A 17,862-nucleotide genomic window follows, 5' to 3' on the forward strand; every position below is an offset into this window, starting at 1 on the left:
CCGCGGTGTTGTTGAAACTGAAAATACTACATTATGCTAATAGCAGCGGGGCCAGTGCGCGGGGGGGTGGGACCCTCGCGTATAAAGGGGCGCGCGAGGACTGGGCGTTCCACAGGCCAAGTGCTCTGCGCTCGGTGGGTGCCAGCCAGGCCAGGGCCAGCCGAGCGAGCGAGGACAGGCACCCGAGGGGGCGCGGCCGCCGGCCGGACGACACAGCGAGCGAGACTCAGGAGCATTCCACGGCCCGACAGCCAGGTAGCCGCCGCGCCGCCCTCCCGCCGCGTCCCTTTGCAAATGCAGACTCCGGCGCGCGGGGTCTCACTTGCGCCCGGCCTCCGCCCTCCTTTCCTCTCTTCCTTCTCCTCCTCCTCCTCCTCGCCTCTCCTCTCCTCTCCCGCCGCCCGGCCCGCGCAGCCCCCGGAAAAGTCCGATGCGTATCTCCGCAGCGCGTCGGCAATGGAGCGCCTGGTCGCCCGCCGCACCTTTCCCCTGTTCGCGCGCACCAGCGCTTGCCGCAGCCTCTTCGGGCCAGTGGACCACGAGGAGCTCAGCCGCGAGCTGCAGATGCGCCTGGCCGAGCTGAGCGCCGAGGACCAGCGTCGCTGGGACTACAACTTCCAGCAGGACGTGCCACTGCGGGGCCCCGGGCGCCTGCAGTGGACCGAGGTGGACAGCGACTCCGTGCCCGCCTTCTACCGCGAGACGGTGCAGGTGGGGCGCTGTCGCCTGCTCCTGGCGCCTCGTCCCCGCCCGGACGGCGCGGGCGATAGCCCGCCCTCCGGGCCGCCGGCCGATGAGTCCCTCGACGGCCTCGGGGAGGCGCCGGCGTCGCCGTCCAGCGGCCCGTCCGTAGCGCCTGCCCCGGCCCCGGCCCCGGCGCCGCAGGAGAGCTCTGAGCCGGAGGCGGTCTCGCCGCCGCGCAGCCAGGAGCCCCTGGCCGAGCCGCCGCACTCAGGGATTTCGGGGCGCCCCGCGCCGGGCACTGCCGCCACTGCCACCAACACCAACGCCGCCGCCGCCACTGCCGCCGCCGCTGCCACCACTGCCGCCGCCGGAGGCGCCGCGATCAAGAAGCTGTCCGGGCCTCTCATCTCCGGTGAGTCCCGCGCGGCCCCGCCCCGGCCCGGCCCGGCCCTGCTTTGTCCGGCCGGCCGGGCTCCCAGGCCCTCGGGGGCCTCTCTTGGTCCCCGCCTCCTCCGTGGCGTTAAAGGGCCCGCAGCGCGCGGGGCGAGGCAGCGCCCGCACCCCGTCCCCGCCCTGTTGTTGTGCTCCGGAGAGGTTCGCGCGAGAGGGTTGGGAGGGCGCGCTTTGGCCCCCTCCGAGCGCGATCCTCGCCCGGGCCACTGGAGACCCTCCTCGGGCGCGGCCGGGCGCGGCGATCGCGGCGCGGAGGGGGTTAAGCGCGGCGGTAGCCCCGGGGGGCTTGGCCGCGGGACAAGGGGAAATGCTTACACAGCACATTGCGCGGCGACGTAAACAAAGCTGACCCGCCGCGGACCTCGGCGCGGGCGGGGACGGCGCCCCCCCCACCGGCCGGCCAGCCGCCCGCGCCCCCTCCCGGCACCCTCTTGGGCTCCCCGGCCGGCCCCGCCCTGACCGGCCGCGCGCGCTGTCGCCCGCAGATTTCTTCGCCAAGCGCAAGAGACCCGCGCCCGAAGCCAAGGCGTCGAACGAGGTTCCCGCGGGATGCGCCGCGCCCGGCGCCGCTCCAGCCGTCGGCTCGGCTGAGCAAACCCCGCGCAAGCGGCTGCGATGAGAGGTGAGCGCGGCAGACGGGGCGGGCGGGGAGGGGCGCCCCGCGGGGTGCCGGCGGCCACTCTGTCGCCGCTCGCTCACCGCACCTCTCTCCCGCAGCCTCGCGCCCAACGAGCCCCGAGGGAGCCCGCTGGGCAGCGGACAGGAGAGGAGCGCTGGGCCTCGGCTGGGACCGTCCATGTAGCAGCAACCGGCGGCAGCTGCCACGGAGCAGCGTTCGGTTTTGTGTTTAAAGTTTGAAAACTGTGCAATGTATTAATAACGTCTTTTATATCTAAATGTATTCTGCACGAGGAGTACACTGGTCCCAAGGTGTAAAGCTTTAAGAGTCATTTATATAAAATGTTTAATCTCTGCTGAAACTCAGTGCAAAAAAATGAAAAAAGAAAAAAAAAAGGAAAAAAGGAAAAAAACATGTATATTTGTACAAAAAGTTTTTAAAGTTATACTAACTTATATTTTCTATTTATGTCGAGGCGTGGGCCGCTCTGCCACGCGCTAGCTCGGTTATTGGTTATGCCAAAGGCACCTCACTCGCATCTGGTTATCGACAAATGTAAATTTATTTTTTATAGCGGACTCTGGGGGGAGGGGGTCGCTCACAAGCTGTAGCTGCCGTACAAGCCCATCTAGCTTGCAGTCTCTTCGCGCTTTCGCTGTCTCTTTTTACTATTATGATTATTTTAAACTTGAAGACAAATCTGTTAAAAGAAAAAAAAAAAAAAAAAAAAAAAAAGGTTCCTGAGCCGTCTGCACCACTGCCCCGGCTCCTCGTCCGCCGGGTTCTAAATAAAGAGGCCGAATAATGCTGCAACTCAGCTCCGTGTGTGCTTGTACTGCCTCCAGCTTTCCCCTCTGGCACCCCCAAAAGTTAGGGAGTTAGAACCCAGGGGGCAGCCCTAAAGGGAGGGAGGGGGGCTTTCTCCTGGCAGGGCTGGCCCACGCCCACCTGCTCCAGGGCCCTAATTTAGGGATGAGCGGCCCCGCCCTCGCTCTGCATTTATCTCATCCACACATACACACACACACACACACACACACACACACACGTGTGCAGGGCTGTACGCGGAGACCAAGGCTCACTGTTTCCCCGGCTCTAAGGAGACCACCCACACCCCAGCTGCCCTGGGCCGAGCCCCAATGGGACTCAGGTGGGCACCTGCAGGGACTGGGCCGGTCGCAGGCCCGGAGAGGGCGAACCTGAGCCTGAAATTCTTCAGGCCCCGCCCAAGGTGGACCCCAACGGCTCCAAAGTCCTCCGCTTCGTGGGCCCCGGTGTCCCCCAGGGTGGGGTTGCAGGACCCCAGATGTGTTCCGGCCTCTTCTCGCCCGCGGTGGGGGAGGGGCAGCCTGCAGGCCTGCGGGGAAGAGGGGGGAGGGGGAGGCCGAGAGGAAGGGCCCAGGGGCAGGTGGGGGTGGGGAGGGATGCGATGCGCCGCCGCTTCGGTGGAAAAACTCGCGGTCGGATCCACCCGGGCACCCACCAGCCTTCTAGTTTCCAAGTGCTCCCTTTTAGTCAAAAGGAGAGGTTTATTTTGTTTTTTTTATAGCTGACCTATAAACCTCTGAAAATTATGGCTTACAATGGAAAGGGTGACGTAAAATAGCAAAAACGGACGGCTAGCAGTATTTTTGCTGGTGCCTTGGGCCTGGGGCAGCGGAGCAGGGGTGGTGTATTTTTTTAAGTTAACCGTTTTGGGGCTGTTTGCGACACTGATGTACCCCACGGATCAGGGTCAAAGGCTCGGCTGAAGCCTCGATTTTGGAGATGCGATTAACTTACCCTCCCCCCAGCTGCCTGAAAGGGTGGGGAGGAGGGAAATGGGACTGGCCCCGAGGCCCAGCTGGGGCTGCACACTGAGAAATACCTCCCCTGGGAAATGAGAGTAGGGGCCCTGCCGCCTTCAGCTCAGCCTGAACACATCCTGGGAATTAGACCTGCCGAGATCTGACTTCAGGCTCTGCACCTCTCCTCTGGGGAGGGGCCTCCCCGAGGCCTGCCTGTGTGACCAGGTGAAAGCTCAGCCTGGCTGAGCGGGAAGGAGGATGGCGTGAGCTGGGAGTCCACGGGCAGCGGCACCCTGCTGGAATGACCATTCATACTGAGGACAGAGTCTGGCTGGGGTGGGCACCTCCTCACCCCAAACTCAATGCGACTGGGCATCCTACCCGCCCCCCAGCCCCCGCCCCGGCTCTGCTGCTTACACCCCTGGCCCCCAGCACGGACCTGGGGATGCAGCCCCCTGCTACCCAGCTTCCTGGTGTCACTCAGGGTGGCTTTCTCAAAAGCAGCACCAGGGCCCTGTAGGGACGGAAAGGGGACACTAAACGTCGTTTCTGGGGCCAGTTTCTCCCCCAGGCGGGAGCTCGCAGCAGAGACCCAGAGGTTGCCCTCCTTAGGGAAAAAGCACTGGATTTTGAGTCATAGTGTGATCTGGGCAACTTCTTATGGACCAGACTGGGAAGACAAAATGTAGAGCCTCTAACCATAAACCAACGATGGGATGATAAAGGGGCAGAGGCTGAGCAGGGACTGCCCTGGGCAGTGGTGGGCAGGGCGCTTTAGCTGGGTGTTTGGGGAAGCCATAGGATGGGATGTCACCCATAGGGTGAGTGTATTGGAGCCAGAGGGTCCCGATGAAGCTGGAGAGTAGGGCCGAGGGGGCCACTCGGGGGTCTCCCATGGCCCTGGCCTGGCCTGCTGGTGTGTGTTGGGCTGGCACATGGTTTAAACATTATTCATTGTAAGAGTGCCTTTTAGGGTATGCCTGCAGGGCCTCTCCACTCCCTGGTCTCCCGCTGGTCTCCTGGACCTTCCTGAGTCTGATGGGCTGGCGTCAATTGCTGGACTTTGTCTGCAGGCAGTAGGGAGCCCTTGGGGAGATTGAAGCGGGGTGACAGAAGCTGAGGCAATTTAAGAAAGCATCCTAAGGCTGCTGGGAGGAGAACAAAGGAGGGGCCGGGTAGGAGCTACTGTGGCCGGCCACCCAAACAGAGGTACCAGGTTGGCAAACGTTCCCAGTGCCTCCAGCACGCCGGACACTGCTCTGGGCACCAGAGACACAGCGATGCATAAAACAGACACAATTCCCTGCTAGCAGGAGCTGCCTCTATGGGGAGAGGTGATGTAACCAGGGCCAGGGGGCTATTGTTTAAAGCAGGCCATGCCAGGAAGCCCTCCTCCCAACCCCCAGCAAGTGCATCTGAGCTTGGCGGAGGTGAGGGGTGCAAGTCTTGAGGTTTAACTGGGAGAAGATAGTTTCAGCAGAGGGAACCGCCAGTGCAAAGGCCCTGAGGTCTGGAGTGCTCACAGAATAGTGGACCAGAGGGGCCGGAGTGGGAGGTGGGGTGGGGGGAGCCTGGAGATATATTGGGAGGGAGAGCTGATGGGACTTGCTGATGGACTGGTTGGGGTGGAGCATGAGGGAGACTGGAAAGTGGGAAAGGGGGGAGACCTCTGAGGTTCCTGGTTCCATGTAAGTGTGAGTGTGGGCCATTCTCAGAGCTGAGGAAGCCTTCCCAGAGAAGGGGAGAGCCCCTTCTTTTGGACATAAGTTGTAGTTCAGGCTACCCTGCCCTGATTTCCACTCTCAGCCAGGCCCTGTGGACACCAGGACAGTCCTGTCAATGAGGCATTAGCTTTCCACGTTACAGGTGAGTTCAGCAAAGCCACTGGCCCAGGGTCAGTGACCTGCCAAGTACCCAGTCAGGACACAGCCCACGCTGCTGGCCCAACGGCTCTAGCTGCCCTCCCCCAATGCTGTCTCAAGAGCACTGTTTCTTGTTTTTAAAAAAAAGTTTTTATACATTATTTAAATATTAACGAAAGTCTATATTTTATATGAGTTCACTTTTCATGTTGGATATTGTATGGGTTTGGGCAGATGTATAAGGACATGAATCCACCATTACAGGATCCTAAAGAGTATTTTCCCTGCCCTAAAAATCCTCTGTGCTCTGCCTGTTCAGCCTTCCTCCCAACCCCTGGCAACCACTGAACTTTTACTGTCTCCATAGTTTTGCCTTTTTCAGAATGTCATAGTGTTTGATTCCTACAATATGGAGCCTTTTCTCATTGGCTTCTTTTTTCACTTCACTTTTTAAGTTTCCTTCAAATGAGCTTGATAGCTCATTTAAAAAAATTTCTCAGTAATATTCCATCGTCTGGATGGACCACAGTTTATTCATCTATTCACCTACTGAAGGACATCTTGGTTGCTTCCAAGTTTGGGCAATTGTGAATAAAGCTGCGCACATTTTTGGTGTGGAGCTAAGTTCTCAACTCCTTGGAGGAAATACCAAGGAGCACGGTTGCTGGACCATACGGTAAGAGTACACTGAATTTTGTGAGACACCGCCAAAGTCGCCGTACCATTTTTGCATTCCCACCAGCAGTGAACGAGAGTTCCTGTCAAGACACTGTTTTTCAAACTTTTCTCCTGGGTGGACCACACTGACCACGAGTTTTTAGGTGAATTCAAACAAACAGAAACCTAATTACAATTTAGACACAAAGCATAATTAAAAATGAACGTTAGAGAATTCCTTGGTGGTCCAATGGTTAGGACTTGGCACTTTCACTGCTGGGGCCTGGGTTCAATCCCTGGTTCGGAAACTAAGATCCTGCAAGCCTTGCGGTGTGGCCAAAAAATTTAAAAAAAAAATTAAAAAAAAAAAAGAACCCTGATGACTGTGGCTTTCTTTCAGTACCTCTTTGGTTTGACCTGACTGGGACAGAGCGCCTGAGCCATTGGTCAGTTCCTCGTCCAGTTGGCGCTGCATGATGGTGGATTGCATTATTATCCAAATATTTGCTGCCCTGCCCTGTGGGAGGATTCTACATCTCCTGCATGTTGATATCAGACTTGGCCACGTGACTTGCTCTGGCCAATGAAATGTGATTACTGTGACATATGCCACGCCTGAGCAGAAGCCCTTACAGCCCTGGGTATGGGGCCACCTTTTTATCTTTCCACTGAGGGACCAGCAGGGTCCCGATGGGGCTGCCCCTTCCACTGACTTGCAGTGGAACCCAGCCCCAGCCCACCAGGATGGGACTGTCAGAGAGAGAAATCCTCTGTAGTTGGTGTAAGCCACTGAGATTTTTGTTATGCAGCATATGGTAAACTAAGCTGACAGAGACAGATCCTTTGAAGATCTCAAGTCACTGTTTTAGGTTTCCAGGAATGACAGCAAGGACCGGGTGGTGGTGTCAAGTTGTCCGGGATGCTTGGACACGTGTCTGGAAATTTTGGAGCCTCCTCTCTGAGCACTGCCTTCAGTGTCCTACAGGTGCCAACTCAAGCCTGTCACATGGAAGGGCGGGAGGCCGAGTCTTTCAGCGTGGCAGGGTCCCGTGTCCTCGCCAGTTGCCTTCTGTTCTGTGGTAGAGTCTGTACGTGCTTCAAAAAGTGTCCAGTAGGTGAGGCAGGGAGCCTCCGGGCAGAGGAGCTGCAGGTGGGATGGAAGGGCCTGGGGGCAGGCTGGCAGTCCCTCTGCGTGGCTAGCGCGACAGTGACCCAGCTTCTGACTGCATCCCCGGATGTGCTGGCCGCATGTTCATCCCCGCCACGGGGATCCACCATCCTGAGCTTTCCTGAGGCAACAGGGCTGATCACAATCTTCCACACGAATGAGACTCCACACGCCACTTCCGCCTCCCCTCCCCTGGCACTGCACTGATCCACCTGGATTGTCCGGGGCCCAGGCTCTGGAGGCATGGCTTACGTTCCCAAGTCTCAGTGTGCTGAACCACTAAGGCATCGATTCCCACCGCGGGAGGCTGGCAGCTGCTGGCTCAGGTGAGTGTTTCTGCAGGTCTTGCTCTCAGTTGAAGAGAGCTGCCTCATCCCTGCCCGTACATGCCCCACCTGCAAAGGCTGGTGGATTCGGGGGGCAAAGCCCCGGCCCCTTGCCTTGAACAGACAACTCTGAGGGACCATCCCAGCTCCGGGGCCCCCCAGGGATTGGCTGAGACCTTTCTCAGATCTGCATCAGAGCTCAGCTTCTCCTGTTCTTAACCCTGCTCTTTCACCCCACCAGCCAGGTGAGCCCAAGAGTGGTCCCCAGTGAAACTTCCTGCACACACACACGCATACACACATACACGTACACACACATATACACACATGCACACATATACACACACACAGAAGCAAACACACAGACATATACATGCACAGACACACAACACACACAGACACAGACACACACGTGTCCAGTCACTCATCTAACTTTTTTATATGATGAAGGAGGAAAATTATCAAGGTTTGGGAACAGGTCACAGTCTCAGAGACTGAGCTGTGAGCCGACAGTTGGGCATACTTAAGTAGCCCCGATCACTTATTCTGAAATTTAACATTGGTATTATGTAAGCCTTGAAGTGAGATTTTCAAGGGTAGTGGAGATACAGATTGTATTGCTGGCATATGTTCCTTAGACTAAGAAAGAGAAGTGGCCTGGGTGGCATCAGGAAGAAATGCTTCAAACTTAGCCGTTGCCTGAGAGCCCTCGGGGATGGGGCCCCCCTAGGGGCCAGCCTGCTTCAGTGTCACATGGCTGTGTGTTCCGCATCCCCTTCAGCCCTGAAACTCGACCGGGGTTGTACTCCTCAATGCCAGGGCCATGAAGGCAGAGGTGCACTGGCAACCGGCCCTTCTCTCCCACTGGCATGAGAACACCTGTTCCAGTGATCTCGTGCCAAGTAAAAGCCATCCCAGTGCTTTGTGGTTTAAAACAACGGTTTTGTTTATACCTAGGATGTTATGAGTCAGGGACTTGGGAAGCGCTGGCAGGTACTTTAGCTCTGTTTACGGGGCGTCAGCTAGGGTGGTTTGGTCGGGGTTTGGGGGTTGCCTTCCAAGATGGCTCGGCTCACTCCCGTGCCTGGCAGAGTGGAGCTGGCCGCCAGCTGGGGCCTCAGTTCCTTTTCCTGTGGCTTCTCCTCAGGCCTGCTTGGGCTTCCTCACAACATGGCAGTGCTCCCGGAGCCCTGGTGAAAGCAGCAAGGTCTCTAACAGCCTGGCCTGGGGAGTTGAGTAGAGTCACCTCTGCCCCATCTGACCAAGCAGACAAGTTTCCAAAGAGTTTGCAGGCCCCTTGGCCATGGCACTTTTCCTGGCAGTGCTCAGCGCTGGTGCTCAGTGCGTACCCAGCCTATTCTGGGGGGTTTGCTTCAGGACTCACAAAACGATTGTTACCCAAATTAAAAACAAAACTGTTTTCCTTTAGCAGGGATTTTTAGTAATAGAAAAAAGGTCACGGAGCACTTCCTGTGTTTGAACTGACCAAATGGTGGGAGCGGCTTCTTACTTAGACATCAGAGCTGGATCCAGGAGAGAAGCAGAGTCGGGGGCACGTGCCCATGACAGCACGGACCCCACCCCCCGCCCCAAGGCCACTGAAACGGTGACATGACAACACCTGATAAGGGCATTTTGCTAGCAACCCTTTCTGCCTTCTTTTATTGTATGTGTGTATACTTTATATAGATACAAAGTACATAATAGATATTATATATATGTATATCATACACAAAACATATACATGCATATAATTTCTTTCTTTCTTTGTTAACTTTGTAGCCGGTGTTAAATTTTCTCAGCAATAGTAATAGTATCACTTGTATCTCCTTTAAAAAAATTCTTTCTGGGGGAACTTGGAACTTGTAAACATACACAAAGTTAATAGAAGATTACCCTGAGCTCCACGTCCTCACCAGCCAGAGTCAACAATTAACATTTTTCGAAACTTGTCAGTTTGTTTCCCTTCCCCAACTCTTCATTTTTTGTTACTGCTGTTTGTTTTAAAGCGGATCCCAGACCCCGAATCCTCCCACGGGGTAAATCTGTCTTTGCCACTGGAACGGGCGTCGGTCTGGGAGTGCAGTGTGGACCCACGGGGCCGAGGCAGCTGTGGTCCGGGCCGCCATCAGGGCAGTGCCCAGCAGTTTGTCCCGGAAAGCTTTCCTTTCCCTTGTTCTAGAAGATCACTGCTGGCTTCCAGGGAATGCCCTGGGCTTTGTTTGAAAACAGCACAAAAACCTTGCTGACCTCACGCCAGTGCCATACCAGAGACCCTGCAAAGGGGACCAGTCCGTGATGTCCTGTTTCCAGACAGTCATCGCTACCCAGAGGGCCTCCCTTTGCAGCCTGTCCCATTGGGTGGACGGTCCCTGCCTGGACAGGACATCCCACGTTTACCCTTGAGTCCTGGCTGATTGATATGCTGCTGCTTTTCTGAGCCTCTTTCGAGTCATTTTTGGTGATTGAAATAGTAATAATCCTAATAAAATAATAGTAATAAAATGGAGCTGTCACACACTCAAACCTCCCTGGGAGGAGTCTAGCTGGGGTTTGAGACAAAGGCAAGGGTGTATCTCCTCTGCTTCCTTGTGCAAACCGCCCTCCTCTATTGCCCTCCTGTGCCCGGAGATCCCTGTGTGGTCTGTTATACCCCAAAGGGGCAGGGACTGGGTCTCCGGTCCCAGGACCCAGTTCCCAGCCTGCGCTGAAGATACTTCCACTGGTTCTGATGGTGCTTTAAGCTCAGAGTCATGTGCCTGGTCAGGAGAGAGAGAGGGAGAGAGAAGGAGGAAGGAAGGAAGGAAGGAAGGAAGGAAGGAAGGAAGGAAGGGAGGGAGGGAGGGAGGGACGGAGGAAGGGAGGGGAGGGAGGGAGGGAAGAAAGACACACTGTTTGAATCCTGTCAAACGACTCCCCTTTGTTGATTCTAGTTTTGTTTTTCTTTTTGGTGGCTTATTTCAGGGGCTTCGGTTTTCAGTTTTTGGATTTCAGTTTTCCGTTTCACTTGTGCCGCTTTGGGGGTCACAGAGCCAGGCTTAGGGAGCGGACCAGCCCCTCTGCCCTGCTGGGCTCCTGCACCTCCCGCGGCCTCCGTCCGGTTCGGACACAGACTCCATCTGCCCTGGGTGCTGGAGGCCCCCAGCTCCCTGTGTCCCACCCAGCTCACCCCACCAAGGGGGAGAATGCACACAACCGGCCTGCCCAAAGAATAACAGCAGAAAAACACAGAGCACAGGCCCCAGGGAAGCAGGTCGTCGGGTTTCCACGGGGAGACTTGGAAATGAGGAGCCTTCCTCGGAAACTCAGCTGAGGCTGGACGGGGCTGCCCCCTTGGAGGCCGGGGGAAGAAGGTGGGGAAGGTGGAACGGAAGAGTGGCATCTGGGCGGGGCACCAAGGGGGAGACACAGCCTGGCAGCCTGGCTGGTAGAAGTCACTCGAGGTCAGAAATGCCCAAGCAGGAAATGAGATGCAGCTTGTAAAGGACATCAAAGGAAATGGAAAAACATTCTTCTAATATGTCAGGGAGAAAAGAGGGAGTGGGGAAAATGCTGGCCCTTTATTAGGGGAGGGGAGGGGGGGAGATGAGATGGAGCTAGATAATTCAAATCAAGATAATGAAAATCAAAAGAGCTGGAGAACTGGGGGCGGGGGCGAGCATCTTCTGCAGCCAGGAGACCCAAGGAGCAGGCTCAGGGCCCTGCTGATGCGCCCCTCTGCCTGGCACCCCCAGACCAGCGTTCAGAGGCCTGGCCATCTCAGCTGGCTCCTGCAGGCCCGCGGTGCCACGTCCCTCAGGGTGCACACAGCAGGCCACCAGCACGGGGCTGGCATTGCCAAAGACCTGGCTGCTGAACGCCCTCCTTTTCCTGGAAGAAAACCCCAGCTGAACCTGTGTGCCAACACTTGAATGCCTAGGCCGTTGCGGAGCCCAAGTCCAGCCCCCTCCGTGGAGAGAGAGGCAAGGTGTCCATCCAACCAAGGAGCTGCTGCCGTAGAGGGGAGAGCAGGCCTCACACCCTGCCCACAGCTGGGGCCCGCATCCTCCGTCGACTCGGGTCAAGGCCCATCTCCGGTGCCCACCTAAGGCTGGCTGTTTGGAGCAGGGCCCTGTTGCCTGACTCTGTAGGCTGCACCCCAAGATGAGCCTGCCCTGCCACCTCTGGGGGCACCCAAGGAGGCATTAGAGCCCCTGTAGCAGCACCACTTCCTGGCGGTCAAGATGGCCCAACCTGGCCATCACTTCCACCCTCCAAGGAGGGAGATTTTAAAATGTTTAAAAATCTGGGGAAATACACAGCTGCATCAAATACATGGAGGGATTAGTGGTCAACCCCCCACCCCAGCGCGCAGGCCTGATCAGTGTGGGCACTGGAAAACACCTGTCCCATCTCCCCCCACCCCCTCTGCCCCCGGCGTGACCACGGAGGTGACCATGGCTGCAGGCTGATTTTCTTTATTGTAAGGTTATAGGGGAAGTTGATGCCAGACGCACAGGTAAGCGTCCAGGAGTTGAAAGCTGTGCACTCCTGAGAGCGTGGCCCTTCCAGCTGGAGGACTCAGTCCAGTCTCTGAAAGGGGAAGGCTCCCAGAAGACCGGGAGGGCTGGGTGTGGCTGGGACAGACAGGGTGCTTACTGGCCCCTTCTTTTAGGGGCTGGCAGGTCCCTAACTGGCCTGGGCCTTAGTTTAGCGAGATGGGACGGAGCCTGGCATGCCTGGAGGTCAGGGGCGGGCTTGTTTATCCCAGGCCCAGGGTGGGGGGAGGGGAGGGGAGGCGGGGTAGCGGTGGGGAGCCTGGTCCTCTGGTGTTAGGGCGCTTTCCCGGGCTCCCAGCACTATAAACAGCAGGAACAGTAACAACTGGGGTTCAAAAGTTCAAGAATTTGGTTCAAAGGCAGCCCGAGTGAGTACCCTGAGCCCGGGCGGGTGCGTGGGTGCGTGGGCGCCCGGCAGGAGGGACCGTACTGGCTACCCGAGGGGACAGCGGGCCTGGGCGCAGGCCTCTCCAGAGGGGAGGCCGCGGTGGGTCCCCGCGGGAGCTGCGCGGGGCCGGAGGGCGCCCGCGGCGGTGCCCCGCGGCCGCGTGCGCGGCGTCGGCGGGCGGGAGGCTCCCTCTCGGGGCCGCGGCCGCGCTGGGCTCGCCGGTCCGCGGGGAGGGGCGGGAAGGCAGCTGGACGCGGCGGCGATTTATGGGCCTTTCAGGCGAGCAGGTGCCTCTTCGGGCCGCCCATTGTCTCGCCGGCCTCACAATGGGGCTGCTGCAGCCGCAGTGCCGGCCCCCGCCGCGGCCCGCGGCCTGCACGGGCGCGAGGGCCCCGGGGCGGCGCGGGCCGTCCGTCCGTCGTGCTTCGGTCGCCAGTGCGTCCGTCCGCGCGTCCTCCGCGCTCCAGGCGGCGGGGAGCCGGCCCGGCGCTCCCGGCGTCTGTCCCGGCGCACGACCCGCGCGCCCGGCCCGAGGGCATCCCGCGCCCTGACGTGCGCCCGCGGCCGTGGCGCCCGCTCCTCACGCGCCGTCGGGCACCCGGCTCCGCCCGGCTGGCACGGCCCGCGCCGCCGCGTCCCGGGCGCACACACAGGGGCCCATTCTTCCCGGCTCCGCGCAACCATATGGCAAATCCGCGTCGACACAGCAGCCCCCGCTCATTCAGGCGCAGAATGTCCCGCAACGGGGAACAATCACAACTCTGTTCGCGTCTATTATGGATGCGAACGGGCGAGAAAAAAAATCATTTAACTCCAAGAGATAGCCAGCTAATTACCAACCATATGTGAGCCCGGATTCAAAGCGATGCCGAGGAGTTCATTCTGAATCGGGGCGACTTTATTAGGTATAGAAGACAGATGTCCCGACAGCACACGCATCACAGAAAATCGTGTCGGGGAGTTCTTGAAATGTCCGGGACAGCTCTTTAAATATTAAAGACCCAGTCCTGCTGATGGGCTGGGCTGGGGTCCTCTGGGAGACCCGGGCCGGGAGCAGGACTTAGCAACAGAGACTGTGGCAGACGCTGGCCCTGCTGTCCAAGGGAGGGGTGCCCTCTCCTCCCCCTCCCCGCGGTGCTCAGACGCCTTCCTCTTAGGTGCTCTGGGCCCCCACCCCCGACCCCGGGGAAGGTGCGGAGGGAACCCCGTGGGCATTGATGGCCCGGGGGATGGCTCTTCTGGGGCACCGAGTGCCCCGCCCGACTGCCCCCAGGGAAGGAGCGGGAAGGAAGGTAGGGTTGGGGAAGGGGGTGTCTGATTCCACTGGCCCAGCCAGAGTTGGGGTGGGCTGTGCACACAGTAGGTCTTCCACTGGAATTTATAGTGAACGAGTGAATGAACGAATGAGCCAGTGGCAGCCAACCCAACTAAGAAAATCCCTTGTGGGGTGGGTGAGAGTAGGGGACAATAAGGAAGGAAAACACTCCTGATTTCTTAACCAAGAAAATAGCCTCTGGCCATGCGCCCCATTCTTTGAGGAAGGAAAAAGAGAAAGCTCGTTAGACAGAGAGAAAAAAATCTTTCTCTGTTTTCCATGCAATGTAATTACGTTCCAGCTTTTTCTCCTTGTTATTCTTTTAAGCCAAATGTCTGAATAAAAGGATTACTCCCCCGCCCCGCCCCCCCCCCAGGGCTGTGGGCGCCTCTGCTGGCTAGATTAACTGCTGCCCGTGGCTTCCGCATCTTCTATGAAAATAAGTGAGGTCAGCTGCCATTCGATTGTCACAGCATATATATTTGAAAATTTAAATATTTGAATCAAAGGAAAAAGGAGGATTTGCATTTCTGCCCAATGCGACAAGCGCGTTCCGTGAACGCTGCACAAGGGAAACGTTTCAATCGGAATGAATTGTCTCCTCGGAGCAGGATTCTGTATAAAGGCAGTCAGTGCTTTCTCTTTTGTTTCTTCTGCTTTTGTTTTGTGTTGTGTTTTTCTTTCCTCTTACCCGCTCCATCCAGGAGGGTGTTTTCTGAAACCTGGTGACTGACTTTGGTTTCAAGGACATAAAGAAACATGGAAAAACTCCCAAGAAATGCTCACATCAGAGGCCTCTCTGGCACAAAAGCAAAATTTAATTGAACATGTGCAGGTGGAAAAATAGATATTGGGGACTCCCAATGCCACCAGAATGGGCTAATCAGCTGACTCCAGCTGGACTGGATGAGGCTGCTAATGAAGGCCCGGTGGGCAGGAGGGAGGCCCAGCAGCTCCGGCAGCCCCCAGCCTGGGCTTGGCCCTCCAGGCGGGCCCCGATTCTCCAGGGCACCAAACCTCCCCAGCCACCCAAGTCAGCCAGATCCAAATGCGCACTCTCCCCAATTAGCGTTAGGGGCACACAGCTGTGGGCTTTGCTCGTGGCTTTTTAATCTTGGCCTTGGAAAATGGCATTTTGGGGGACTCGCCACTTTCACAATGAGTCTCTGGGTGTCAGGACACTGCTTCTAAAGGAAGCTGGCTGGGAGGGAGCTTGATGCACTGAATTAGAAAAGGTCTCAAAGCCTGGCATGGGTGGGGGTTTCTGTTGGTCTGGAGGTCTGGGGCATGGCATCTGTGTCCACCCTGGCTGCGTGGGTCCGGACAGGTGTCTTCCCCTCTGTCCAGTTGGGGAGGGGCGGATGCTGGGGGTATTGGTCTCCTAGGGCCTTCTGTAACAGAGTCCCACAGACATTCATTGTCTCCAGTCGTGGAGGCTGGAAGTCCAAGATCAAGGTGTCGGTAGGGTTGGTTTCTCTGAGGCCTCTCTCCTTGGTGTGTAGACGGCCATCTTCCCCCTGTGTCCTCACATGGCCGTCCCTCTGTGTGTGTCTGTGTCCTGATCTCCTCTTCTTATAAGGACACCAGTCCTATGGGATTAGGGCCCCACCCTAGTGACCTTATTTGAACTTAATCACCTCTTTAAAAGCCCTCTCTCCAAATAAGGTTGCATCCTGAGATACTAGGGGTTAGGATTCACACAGCACAACTCAACCCATAATACTGGGCTTCCAGTTTGGGCCTCTTGCCCTGGGGCCTGGGATGACCAGTGGTGAGCTGCCCTGTTCAGGCCTCCAGCAGGCTGGGTCATAGGGTGCTGGCTGTGGCGCCTGCTCCTGAGGCTGGGGGATGGGCTTGGTGACTGAGGTTCATGACTAATGCAGGCTCTAGGGCCTCACACACCTTTCAGAGAAGTCTCGAGGGGCATCTGGAGACCCCCATCCTTCCAGGCCCAACCCCCCTCCCTTCTGGACTGAATATTCAGAGTCCAGAAAGGGATGCTATCTCATGGCCAGCTCCTTTAGAACCTGGCCCTGGTCCAGAGGTGCAGGGAGAATGGGCCAGCAGGGCCACCTCGAGGGCCTGAGTTCCCTGCCTGGGCCTCTGGGTGGCCACTCTGCCAGGCCCCTTGCCCCGTGGAATCAGTGCTTCTTGTTTCTGTCTCTTGTGCCTGACTCTGGTTTTCCTTTCCATTTTTCTCTTATCACATTGCTGCTTTTTCTTCTCTTTCCCAATGTCCCCCCTCCCCCCAATTCCTAAATCCAAATAAAAGCCCAGTAGGGGCTGAAATGCGAGATATACTCCACCTTCTGCAGGATGACCTGGGGCCAGATCCCGACATCCATTCTCGCTCCCCCCCCCACCCCCAATCCCTTCCACCCTGTTGCTGTGTGACCCGTGCAGGTTTTTTGACCTCTCTGAGCTTTGGCAGGCCTGTTTCATGGCAAGCAAAATGCTGACCTGTCTCGTGGGCAGAGTGAGAAGGAGCTAATGAAAATGGTAGAAAAACACTCCAGGCATTTAAAAAATGTCACGTAATTGCAAAATAATAATGATAACAACAATATACTTTGGAATTTTGCTGGAACTGAGAGTGGGCCCAAGTGGAATTTGGCACGGAGGGGGCCTGCCCTGGCCTCTGTCCAAGGGGGTTTAGTTACTGAGGCGTCCCCAGGAATCCATTCTAAGGCGGCCCTTCTTGTAAGGTGGTCCTGCCATAGACTCCTGCTCCCCCACCGGCCCAGGGCCAGCTTGTGGATTTGCTGCCACAAGGCTTAGGTCACATGGTTGGCAAACCAATGGCGCTTTTATTTTTTTTTAATTCTCAAAATGAAAATAGCCTTATATTTCCCCCAATTGTAGAAGTATTATACACTCACTGTAAAAAAATGCAAACAATACAGAAATGTATCAAAAAGAAAGTAAAATTCCACGAGATACGTTCTCCTACCCGAAGAACACCAGAGATGGTAGCTTGGGGCTCTACACAATTTCGGGACCCACATTACTTTTTAGGTTCAAAGTGCATATTTTAGTACATATTTTAAAGCATTAAATACATATACACACATGTATACACATATATTGTCTTAATTTCAAAATATTTAACCATGATGAGAGGTTTAAGACCCATAATATGAGTGTGGTAAACAAAATGACAGACACACGGTTTGGAAGAAAGATTTCAGTACAAGCAGCAGCCGGTGACTGTAGCAAAACTGGAAGATGGCTTGCATCTCAGTAAATGTGTTAGCAAAAGGCCAGACTCTCCCCAGGTTACAGGTCTGGGGGGGACGTCGTTATTGAAGGGTGGCAACACGAACAGGAGGAAAGCACAGACGCTCTAAAGAGACCGCTCACCAGTGCAGATGCGGTCACCGGACCTGAGGTCCAGGGTGGCCGGCGAGGCCCAGGCAAGGCTGCGGTCCCAGGACACCTTGCAGGGGTGGAGGAGGGCTCCACTGACAAGCCTCCAGCACCATTCCCAGGGGGAAGATGGAAGCCTTTGGTTAACGAAGTGATTGCAGGGGGTCAGGACCAAGCCATGTTTGTCTCAGATGGGTGTACAAATCTCGTTTGAACTGTTTCGTGGAAAGAAATGAAAGGGGAGGCCTGAGGGGGGCACCTGTTATTTCCACACTGATAGGAAATGGTTTCCATCCCGTGACCATGGAAACTTCCATGGTGCATCCTGGCTGGGCATTTCTCACGAGCCACCCCCTGCCCACAGCCTGTCACTGTGTTGGCACAGATCCTGGGCTGGCAGGTCGGGCATCAGGGGTAGGCTGAGCCCTCTGGCCCAGGCCTGACTGTCAGCTGGAGCCCCCGTGATGTCCCCCACTGAGCCAGGTTCTGTGCCGGGTGCTGGGCACCCACAGGTGAAGGTGGCCGAGGGCGCCCCTGAGGACCGGGTGAGGGAGGTGCCTGGGGACTGTCCTGGAAGCCCGGAGGGATCTGGGAGCAGGTGAAGGTGAGAGTGGCCGGCAGGGAGGGCGCTCCAGGCAGAGGGATCAGCGACCAGGCGCCGTCACTGGGCTGGTGGCCGCTGGACCTGTTCTCCATGCC

General features: G+C 56.9%; 1 protein-coding gene across 2 annotated transcripts; it reads left to right on the forward strand.

Moving 5' to 3' along the window:
* The first annotated feature begins 38 nt into the window (after positions 1 to 38).
* Positions 39 to 2,573, forward strand: CDKN1C (cyclin dependent kinase inhibitor 1C). Of its 2 annotated transcripts, none has more exons than XM_082477723.1 (4): positions 39 to 255; positions 415 to 1,096; positions 1,623 to 1,759; positions 1,855 to 2,573. In XM_082477723.1, the coding sequence occupies exons 2-3, from the start codon at positions 457 to 459 to the stop codon at positions 1,754 to 1,756; spliced, it is 774 nt and encodes a 257-aa protein (XP_082333849.1). In that variant the 5' UTR covers positions 39 to 255; positions 415 to 456; the 3' UTR covers positions 1,757 to 1,759; positions 1,855 to 2,573. The 2 variants fall into 2 exon arrangements, with proteins under 2 accessions (XP_082333849.1, XP_082333850.1); XM_082477724.1 differs by having other exon boundaries at positions 88 to 255; positions 447 to 1,096.
* Positions 2,574 to 17,862: the final 15,289 nt, after the last annotated feature.

Source organism: Balaenoptera physalus, assembly GCF_965194825.1.
Source record: "Balaenoptera physalus genome assembly, chromosome: 10".
Lineage (NCBI taxonomy): Eukaryota > Metazoa > Chordata > Mammalia > Artiodactyla > Balaenopteridae > Balaenoptera > Balaenoptera physalus.

Coding starts and splice junctions, on each gene's coding strand:
- CDKN1C (XM_082477723.1), top strand. CDS start 457: ATGGAGCGCCTGGTCGCCCGCCGCACCTTTCCCCTGTTCGCGCGCACC. Junction 1,097..1,622: donor GTCCGGGCCTCTCATCTCCG/GTGAGTCCCGCG, acceptor TGTCGCCCGCAG/ATTTCTTCGCCAAGCGCAAG.